The sequence below is a fragment of the Manis javanica genome, chromosome 1 (assembly GCF_040802235.1).
Source record: "Manis javanica isolate MJ-LG chromosome 1, MJ_LKY, whole genome shotgun sequence".
Taxonomy (NCBI): domain Eukaryota; kingdom Metazoa; phylum Chordata; class Mammalia; order Pholidota; family Manidae; genus Manis; species Manis javanica.
The window spans coordinates 160,892,973-160,903,763 of NC_133156.1; the positions used below are offsets into that span (position 1 = coordinate 160,892,973).

At 43.3% G+C, this 10,791-nt stretch overlaps 1 protein-coding gene across 29 annotated transcripts in view; it reads right to left on the reverse strand.

Annotated features, from left to right (window-relative positions):
• Positions 1-1,453, reverse strand: part of LOC108385691 (uncharacterized) — a 72,311-nt gene extending 70,858 nt beyond the window's left edge. For 20 of the 29 annotated variants that reach the window (XR_012132726.1, XR_012132713.1, XR_012132714.1 and 17 more), the window contains exon 1: positions 1,050-1,453. Coding sequence is in view for 2 of the 29 variants with exons in the window: in XM_073239721.1 (XP_073095822.1) it covers positions 1,050-1,324 (275 nt within the window). In the remaining 27 variants the exon portion in view is untranslated. The remainder of the gene's footprint in view (positions 1-1,049) is intronic. The other 9 variants (XR_012132735.1, XR_012132728.1, XR_012132731.1 and 6 more) reach the window with 4 other exon arrangements.
• Between the last annotated feature and the right edge of the window lie 9,338 nt (positions 1,454-10,791).

The following is a 10,791-nucleotide window of genomic DNA, read 5'->3' on the forward strand; positions in this document are numbered from 1 at the left end:
TTCATTCACCAGGAAAACGACCATGGCTAAAACACCACATTCTGGCCCTTTTAACTCAATCAAGATGTCAAATTTAAAAAAAACAAGGGACAGGGAAGCACTGTCCTATTGCCAAATCGTTATTTCCCATGGGAGGCAAGAGCAATCCTTTCCCAAAAAAACAAAGGAAAGATCTAGTCTCTTTTGTAGCTGTATTTCAGGGGCTTTTCTGGGCCCCAATCCCCAGGATGGAACCAAGCCTGCCAAGAGAGTCAATGGGAAGCATGCTATATGTGCCGTGTTAAGCAGCTGGCTGGTGGCTGGGTATGAACACCAAATATAATCCCAATGGCCTGATGAGAGTTCATTACACTTACATTCAAAGTCTCAGTGAATACTACTCAAAGTAGTTGAGACTCTTCTTTCCATTATGTAAGCCTGGGCCACTCATTACCTGGGCATACCCACACTTACTCTAAGGCAGTGATTCCCAAATGGACTGGCTATAGGAGAGTCACCTGAGGCTCTCTCTAAAATACAGACTCCTGAAGCCCCTCAGAATTGGAGATAATAATTCAGAGATGAAAAGCAAATCCGTAACAGTACAAGGGGGAAAAGACTCCCATGTTGTCAAGTTGAATGGGAATGGCCTCTGTATGACATACTAACTAGGAGCCATACAAGAGAAGATGGAACCATGTAACTGAATCTAACTTTTAAAAAGTAAAATGGCAATACATAAGTCCAAAGACATTGTAAACAGAAAAATTACTTGCAACTCAAAGGACTTCCTTAATACATTAAGAGCTTCAACAAATGGGTAAAACAGACGAACAACATAAAAACACGGCACAAAAGTATGAATAATTGTCAGAAAAAAAAGGCTTTTTAAATAAGAGAACACTCAACCCCACTTAAAGGAGAAATGCAAATTAAAAAAATAATCTAATCTTTTGTAAGGACAAAGATCAAAAAGGGTAACGGTGTGGAAACGGAACGGGGGAGGGGGTGGAGGCCTGGGACAGCTGAACACCCGGCCCTGGGGCTCTGCTTTCCGAGCAGAAACCTACCTTGTGTGGTGCTCTGGAGGATGGCAGCTCGGACCGGCGGAGTCCTTGAGAGACTTGACATTTCCGGCTGTTTGTGGAGGACGGGATACACACTCGGCCGCTCTGGCTTCAGGGAAAGGGAGGCGGTCCGAGAGGCTTCCTTGCGGCAGGAGGGAAGCTGAAGGGGCGGGGTTTGCGCGGAGCTTGCTGCGCGGGGGAGGGGAGAGCCGGATGAGCTTGTCAGCGAGTGCTCTGCCCAGTAGGTTGGAAACTTTGGGGAGCTTCAGGCGTTCCATCCCCCTGGCTGCCTGCTCAGCTCCGAGGCCCGCCACTGTGACACGCAGCCTGCTCAGCTCCGAGGCCCCTCACTGTGACAGGCAGACTATTGTGCCTCCCTCCTAGCCTGCCCGCAGTAGTTCACAAACCCGCAGTCACTGTGCTGGCGTAAAGCCAGCCAGAGGGAGGCCCCGCCCACCACAGCTAGAGACGCCCAGCACAGAGGCTTACACCTGTGTGCTCCGCCCACTGGCTCTGACACCAGAGACAGGCAGCGCCGCCAGGAATCAGCAAACAGATCTCTCCTACCCCCAGGCACCAGCGACACTCCCCTATGGCCCCCAACCTCACTCTATGGGCTGAGCAGCTCCAGAGACTGGAGCTTCTGGGCACTAGTGGGCACCTCACAGAAATATGACATGTCAGAAGAACATGGTTCAGACCAAATCTCACAAACCCAAGAAAAAGGCCCAAATGAAACCAAACTCACCAATCTGCCTGAAAGAGAGTTCAAAATAAAAAAGACATATGCACCCTTGTGTTTATTGCAGCACTATCTACAATAGCCAAGAAATTGAAGCCACCTAAGTGTCCATCAGTAGACAAATGGATGAAGAGGTGGTGCATATATACAGTGGACTATTATTCAGCCATAAGAAGAAAACAAATCCTAACATTTGCAACAACATGGATGGAGCTCAAGGGTATTTTGCTCAGGTAAATAAGCCAGGCGGAGAAAGACAAGTATCAAATTATTTCACTCATCTGTGGAGTATAACAACAAAGAAAAAACTGAAGGAACAAAACAGTAGAAGACTCATAGAACCCAAGAATGGACTAACAGTTACCAAAGGGAAAGGGACTGGGGAGGATGGGTGTTAAGGGAGGGATAAGGGGGGAAAAAAAGGAGGCATTGCTATTAGCAGACATAATGTAGCGGGGTCGGGCATGGGGAGGGCTGTACAACACAGAGAAGACAAGTAGTCACTCTATAGCATCTTACTACGCTGATGGACAGTGACTGTAATGGGATATGTGGGGGGACTTGGTGATGGGGGAGTCTAGTAAACATAATGTTCCTCATGTAATTGTAAATTAATGATACCAAAAAAAAAATGCAAAATGTATGAACATTATTTTACCATCCTTGATAGTCAATGAGCCATTTGCCTTCAGTTCTTTCCAAAAATGTACCCAAATTAGTGCCAAAGAAGAAAAGAGCAAGTATCAGAAGCATCTGTGGCTGAGTAAAGGGATATGGGCAATGACATGAGCCATGATCTCTGACCCACACATACTTTATGGGCGAATCAGAGAGAGGCGATTTCCTGACTTGGCTGCCTTTCAGTAACACCTGGGCAGCTTAAGAAGACCAAGGTCTGGGCCCTGCACTAGAGGTTCTGGTTTAACTGGTGTGGTGTGTGTCCTGGGCTTCTGCATTTAGATACACCAACACTGCAAACCTGACTCAGAGGGTCTCCGAATGGTGTAGCAATAGTTGAGAAAACAATTTTGAAATTTATTTCAGCAATAACAGCAATAACAATACAGAACAGTATTAATAGTAAATACTAAGTGTTGAACAGTCTTAATAGTGAATACCAAGTGGAGGCCATGTATTTCAGTTTGACATTTTTAAGGAGAAAGAAGTACAAAAGTGCACTATGAAAACCAAATGCTAGGCATCGTGAGTGTGGAGATGATTTCATGGCCTTATGCATTTGTCAAAACCCACGTATACACACTAACAATTGTATGGAAATTCAAAATAAATTTAAAGCATGCAGAAAAATAGTCAAATGATATATTCATTTAACCCAGTAATTAACAATTGTATGGAAATTCAAAATAAATTTAAAGCATGCAGAAAAATAGTCAAATGATATATTCATTTAACCCAGTAATCCTCAATCTTTATATATACGAGTATCCCCATGAGGTCTTTTGATGATGCATGAGATCACAACACTTACACAGAAGGAGCTATTTTGAATGGAAGTCAATTATTGGTTCCGTACTATTTTCCAGAGATTCCAGATTTGTTTACTGTAAGTACTCCTTAGCCATCAGGTATGTGACGCTGTAGAAAAGGGCTCTTCCACTTGCAAATGATCTCCGGAATTTGTTGGATTGGGTTTGGTGGCAGGAGGTTCATCTTCAGTATGTTCATCAGATCTGGCTGGTAACAGGGGAAACTAAATGGCAGATCTGCAGCTTCCCCGTTGCTTTCCACTCAGAACTTTGTCAAGGACAGTGAGAAGTGAACAATACACAGTGTAAAGTTGGGGCTGGAAATGTCCAAGAGGAGCCTGGGATGTCTTCTTGAGTCAGACAGAAAATCACAGCTGGAAGAGACAAAACAAATGGGTCATGGCAACAGAATACAGGAGGCAACTCGAAAAGTCTTCCACTGGAATAAAAAAGAATAATGATGACAGTTATTTAAAAAACTCAACATGCATTTATCATACTCACCAACTGCAGTCCTAGTCATTTATCCCAGAGAAATCAAAACATAAATTCCCCCAAAAACCTATATATGCCATTGTTCACAGCTGCTTTGTACTAGCCACAAACTAAAGCAACCCAAATGTCCCTCTGTGTAGGAATGGCTAAACAAACTGCTGTATACATACCAGGGGATATTACAGAGCAAAAAAGACAAAAAAACAACTTAGGGGAATCTTAAGCCCATTTTATGAGTGAAAAAAGCCAGCGTCGAAAGCTCACATTATATGATTTTATTTCTATAACATGCTCAAAATGACAAGATTATAGGGCTGGAAACAGGTTAGTGGTTACTGAGGGCTCGTGATGGTGTGGGGGTGTGTGCAACTGTAACTGGAGAGCTCCACAGCTATCTTAGGGGTGTTGGAATTGTTTTCATCTTAATTATGGTGCTGGTGAGACAATCTCCACATGATACAATGTCACAGGACTACACACACACACACACACATATAACCAAGGTCAAGTTCCTGCTTTCAGTATTATACCATAATTAGGTAAGATGCAAATACTGGGGGAAAGTGGGTAAAGGGTCCCAGGGCTCTCTGAGTTCATGATGACTAAAAACAAAAAAAAACAAGCAAATCCCCATTAGTTATCCCGGGAATTTGTTAGGGAATTTATTCTGAAATTTGATTTTTAAGCAAAAGTAATTCAAGTATTTATCCTTCAATTACATTTCAAAGAATGAGTAACATTTCAAGGCAACCAAATTGTTGTTGAGGGAAAGTTTTGCTTCTGGACAAATTCCAGCTAACTAGAAAGAATTATAAAATTAGAAAAAATAAGATAATTTTGCAACCTCTAATGAAGCAATCAATATAGGGAACAATAATCAATATGTAAATATACTAAATGAGATATTGATGTGGAATCTTATAATGGACGAATCAGCCTGGCAATATCTGAGCCCACTGATCAAGCTTAATTATCAATTTCATCAAAAGTGGGACGAGCAACTGTCTTAATTTGGTGGGCTGTGATAACAACATACCATAGACCTGATTGTTTAAATAACAGACATTTATTTCTTACATCTCATTTCTGGAGGCTGGGAAGTCTAAGATCAAGGTGCTGGCAGATTTGGTGTCTGGTGAGGCTCTCTCCTTGGCTTGTAGACTTGACTGCCTCCTAGCTGTAGCATGGGCACTAATCCCATCATAGAGTCCCACCTCATGACATCTAATCCTAATTACTGCCCAAAGGCCACACCTCCCTCTGCCAGCACACTGGGCCCTTAGGGCTTCAGCATATGGATTTGGGGGAACACAGACGCCCATTACAGTGACACTGGGTATTTCCTGATGTGGTGTAGTAGAATGTGGTAGGAAGTTCATAGCACTATGAAGTACTTTTACCTCCACATCTCCAAATTCCAACCTGAATCTGCCTAAGCCTGTGGACTTAACTTCTAGTTTATAGAAGTGTGGAATATAATGGAACAAATTATATGACTCAGAATATGGAAGACTCCATAGTACAGGTAACCCAGTTTTTTCAACAAATAAATGGCATGAAAAATTAGGGTTGTATGATTATAGATTTAGGAGACAAGGACAAAATGCAATGTATGGACCAACTGTTAAAAACCATTACTGAGGTAAGCAGAGAAACTTGAATATGGGCTAAGTATTAGATGATATAAAAGAATGTTTTCATTTTTCTTAGGTGTGATTAGAGAGTTTTGGTTAGGCAAAAAATTTTGTTAGAGACACACTGAAGCATTATTTACTGCTATAATATTTGCAAATCATGTGTCTGACAAGGGACTTGTATCCAGAATAGCCAAAGAACATTTACAACTCAATAACAAGGAAATAAATAACCCAGTTAAAAAATGGGCAAAGGATTTGAATAGACATCTCTCCAGAGAAGATATGCAAATGAAAAATAAGCATATGAAAAGGTGCTCAACATCATTAGTCATTAGAAAAATGCAAATCAAAACCACAATGAAATACCACTTAAGACTCCCTAAGATGCTTATGGAAAGGCAAGTGATAAATATTGGTGAAAATGTGGAGTCTTCAAGCATTTCTGATGAGAATATAAAACGGTGCAGCCACTTTGGACACCAGTTTGGAAGTTCTTGAAAAAGGTCAAACATCGTTACGATATGAACTAGCAATTTCCCTCCTGGGTATATATGCCCAAGAGAAATGAAAACATGTCTGTGTGAAAACTTGTACATAAATGTTTATAGAGGCATAATTCAAGGGGAAATGGCATTATTCATGTTTTCCATTAAGTGAAAACCACCTAGCTGTCCATCAAGTGATCCATGGATAAATAAAATGTGCTATATCCAAACAATAGAATATCATTCGTTAATAAAAGGAGTGGTTGCTAGGGGCAGGGCGAAAGGGAGAAGAGTGACAGCTCCCCCTCCGACCCCCCACCTCCCAGACAGGGACACTCAACAGCTTTCCTGGTCATCTCCTGGGGGGGAGGAGGCAGGCAACATTTCCTTCTGCCTCACCCTTCCTTCCCTGGAGTGTGCAGCCTGTGGGTGCTCAAGTGTATGAGGCTTGCTGTTAGGCTCCCCATCCTGGGGAGCTTCCCTTCCTGCGCAGTTCATCCTCAGAGGTCATCAAACCTGAATTTGAAGGTTGTGTGGATTTGAAAAAGTAGCCTTAGTGCTTAGCTTATCTCACTATATCCCACTGTCACTCCAGGGGGAAAATACACTCCCAGCCTGGGGCAAGTTACCTTTGAAGCCGAAATCAGACACAGGGAGAAATAAAATGGGAGAACCCATTTATTGCTTACAAACTGTTGTCCACTTCTGCTTGCTGTGTCTCTCACAACCCGGCTGTAAAAAGGGACCCCACCCAACCTCTACTCCCTCCCCCATGTAATTATCTGTTGCTATGGAGATAGACTACATCTCTCCGCCCTTTGGAAACACTTATTGATATGGAGATTTACTAAAGCCAGGTGAGATTCTGCAAATATTGCAATTTTACCCACACCCACTTTCTCTTAGATTTTGACCTGGAGATTTTTTTCTTTTCTTTCTTGTCAGTTTTTTGTTGCTTTTAAGATGCGTTATATTTTTCCCAACACATATAATTCTTTTCACCTGATGCGTTGGTTCAAGCAAACTAGCTTGCATTGTGGGTAAAATTGTAATATTCCAAGAATATCTTGCCTGGCTTTAGTATATCTGCATGTCAATAGGCGTTTGGGGGTGGAAAGAAGTGTGGCTTTAGTGCATTTGCATCATTTCTCAGGGGTGGAGAGAAGTTCATCTCTGTATCAGTGGATATGGCAAGGAGGGCTTATCTGTACCTGAGAGGTGAGGGAGAGGGCCGGTTTTGCTTCTGCTGGAGCAGGAGAGAGAAACCGCCCAGGACTACTGTTTGTAAGCAATAAATGAATTTTTCTCCCTTTGACTGATTTCGGTTTTTAGACGTATTTTGCCCTGGGATTTCCTCTCCCCGGACTTACACCATGTTCCTGGAAGCCACATGATCTTAAATCCCTTAATCATTTGAAAATTGTAGCCACTAACTTCCAGGGGGCATTGAGGCTGCCTGGTGGTGCTCTGCCATTTCTCTGGGTCATCTCCATCCTTAAAGACCCTCACACCTTTCTCTTTCCTGCTTTCTTCGGATCTCTTTTTACAGTGCACCTCATGAGGGAGTACTTGCTTGAGAACTCTATAAGAAGCAACACTTGCATCCCCATTACTATCTTCCTTATATGTCTTAGTAATAATCTTACAATACTAATCACCAGCTAAGATACTAGACTTTTATTTGTTGATTATCTCAGGGTTGGTCTACTGGGAATATTAAACTCCCTAAGAGCTGGGATTTGCATGGTCTGCTCATGATCTTCACTGCTCATATCTGCTATGAGAGAAAATGCATGACAAGTACCTAGTTTTGGAACAGATTGTTGTACATTTTCGATCAAATATTTGTTTTTGGAAAACCTGTCTGTTGTGAAAATTTATGTTCCAAGATCTGTGTGGGTGAAGCAATCTTTACCGAGAAGAGAAGTTTGATGTGCTTCTCTTACTGTAAGCACCACATTAACATAGTGATGTGCCAGGGAGATTTCTGTTTGTTTCTCATTATTATTCTTATCTCAAATTAGTGTTTCAGAAAATACTGTTTCCTCTGTGCTTAATGCAGGATCAGATGTTTATAGTTTGTGTCTAGCTGGGTTGCATGGATGGCCAGTGCTGCAATAATGTCACAGTGCATGATGTTCTGGGGCTGACGGTGGGATCTGTACTGATGATGGCCACGGTCTCACTGCTGCCTGATAACTTTGAGCAGGGAAGACTGTCTGCCTCATCGAATATTTAGGATAACGATTTAGGTGTTATAATGAGCTGGACTTCATAAGATAGATCAAAGATGATGATGCCAGTTGTTTGACATCTCCCTGTGTCTACACACTTTACAAGTATCCTCTCTTCTTTCTTTGGCTGATGGGACAGGAACATGATGATGCAAACAAAAGCATGAAAATGGGCTTATGTGTTTCCACTTCTGCTCTCTTGTGCCCTGCCTCTTGCCATGAGAACATGCACGGGCTAGCCCGCTAGAGGGATGTGGTTTCTGCACAGAAAAGAGATGAATCATCCCAGGAGAGGCAATCCTAGAGCAGTCAGCTTCCAGTGAGTCAGTCAGAGATGGCAACTGGCTGAGTGAGCCCACCTGAGGTTCTCCAAGTCCAGCCCTGGAGATCTGCAGAACTTTCCAAGCAACCTGTGGACTGGTGAGGAATAATAATGTGGCTGCTGTTGGCCATTAAGGGTTAGTTTTTTATGCCGCAGTAGTCAACTGATAGATGGTGCAGGCAGAAGACAATCTGTGCCGCTTTTGTGGATTATTTCTGTTTTTGAGGGAGGTGCTAGTTCCTGTTGACATTCATGTTCACTTTCAAACAATAGAAGACCGCCACCTACTGTCCAACATGAGAACTGCTGTGTATTGGTTTATTGTGATTTCAGATCCACTTGTTTGTGGCTTCCATGAATTTATGGAAGAATTTGTTTACTTTGGGGAGGCAGGGTCAGAACGATATCATCAAAATTGTGCTACCACTTGTTTATTAGCACGAACAAATGGCAGAGGGACTGTGATGTAATGGACATTTAAACCTTAAATAACAAGAATTCGTGAGGACTTACGGAGAGTGCTTGGTCTCTGCAAGGTTACTTTTTGCTGATCTAAATAGCTCACTGAAGACCTTGGAACTGATTAGGAAAAATTCTGAGATGCCCTAAAATTAAGTGACATAAGGACTGGGTTATGGGACAGGGATAAGACAGAGACAAGGGAAATAAATCAGTCAACAGCCACAGGCTGTAGCTAACCAGAGACCCCACGTTCCTGGATGAAATCATTTGAACAATTACCTAGAAGGCCCAGAACACTGCATCCCTCTTACACATGAACACTGCCCGACCATCACCAACAACCGATCCACGAGCCTTCTTTCCGGACTAACCCACTGTCTACAGACTTTCCTGCTTTGGGTTAACCCACCTTCCTTATCTGTAGCCAGTGTGAATTTAAGAACTTTCTTTCCTGGAGATCCCTTATAAATGTGCCCTATTTCTTGCGTCTGGTGCACAGGATGTTTCTGTTAACTGGTCTTGCTGGCTGGAGAAGCAGAAGCTTCCTGTCCCAGGACTCAGCCCTTATCTGGCTGTATCTGTAAAGGTTCCGTCAACCCTTTTGTTTCAGAAATCTCTCTGGCTCTAGAGTTTCTGATTCGTCAGGGCCTTAGCTCCTGCTGTGGCAAGGCGACTCCTTGCAGGCAGTGGTGAAATGCACAGTGGCCTCAGGAAGGAGATCATCTTGCCTGCCAACACCAGCTCCTTCCTTCTACCGACACCGTGTAGCAACAAGGACTTCTGATCTGTGCTGGCCGCTGGACGTCAGCTCTGGGTTGGCTAAGCCAGCCTGTCTGAATCACCTTGCAGGCAGGTTCGCCTGAGCTGGATTTGGACTTGTTCTCTTTCATCTCCCCTTTGCCTGGAACAATCGTGTAATTAATCTACCACTGGTTCAGAGCATGTTATTTCTTTATTGACTCATTAGGAGTCATTCTCCTGTATGCCATGGGCTTGAGAAATATTATTGTAAAGTATAATTCACACAGTGAACCTGTGTTAAATGAATTACCAAAAAAGACAATCTCATTCTCCGAGCACAATTCGCCACAAACAAAACATGAACCGTCTCTGTTCAGTAAAGTGTCTAGAACAGTGTAATAATCAAAATGTCAACTCCTTTAAAGATCAAAGTTCCTCCTCTCTCCTGCCTGAGAACTGTGTTGGGCCCTGAGGCCTGTGCTGGGAGAGGGGCATGCGGTTGGCTCCTCTGAACCTGCCCAGCTCCTGCCTCAGCTCCTCAGGGCGGTGGGTGGGAGGGAGAAACCAGAGGTGTGTGGCGGGTGCAGATCCACTCCCACACCCTTGCCCAGTCGGCCCTGGCAGCACTTCCAGTCTGGCTCCCTTTCTTGTGGAAGCCTTCTGTGCACTTCTGGGCCCTTCTCCCACCAGGAGCCTCCAGTACAATCCCCGTAATGGGTACAATGCCTATTTTTAAAAATACATTTTCATGCATGTATAGAGAAGCAAATTAGATCGCAACCCTTGTGACACGTTTTCACAAGGTGAGCACATTGTATGGCCACCCCTAGACGGGGAGCTGGAACAGGATGAGGAGCATACGGACCCTGCCTTTCCTCTTTGTTGCTACTCACCCTTGCCCCCATTTTAACTGCTAACCCCACAGATAAGCAACTGAACCGCTTTTCTCTGATAAACCTGGTTGGCTTTTCAAGGACAGGAAGTCCTCTGCTAGCTCTCAGCTGATCAGTTTACCCCAACATATGCAAACAAAATTCACTGTTTCCAGGCTGATAAATTTTCTGGTTTCCTTTGTTCCCTGACTCAGTCTACCACTTGTGCACTTACATGTGAACAAACAAATAATAGGCAATGTCACTG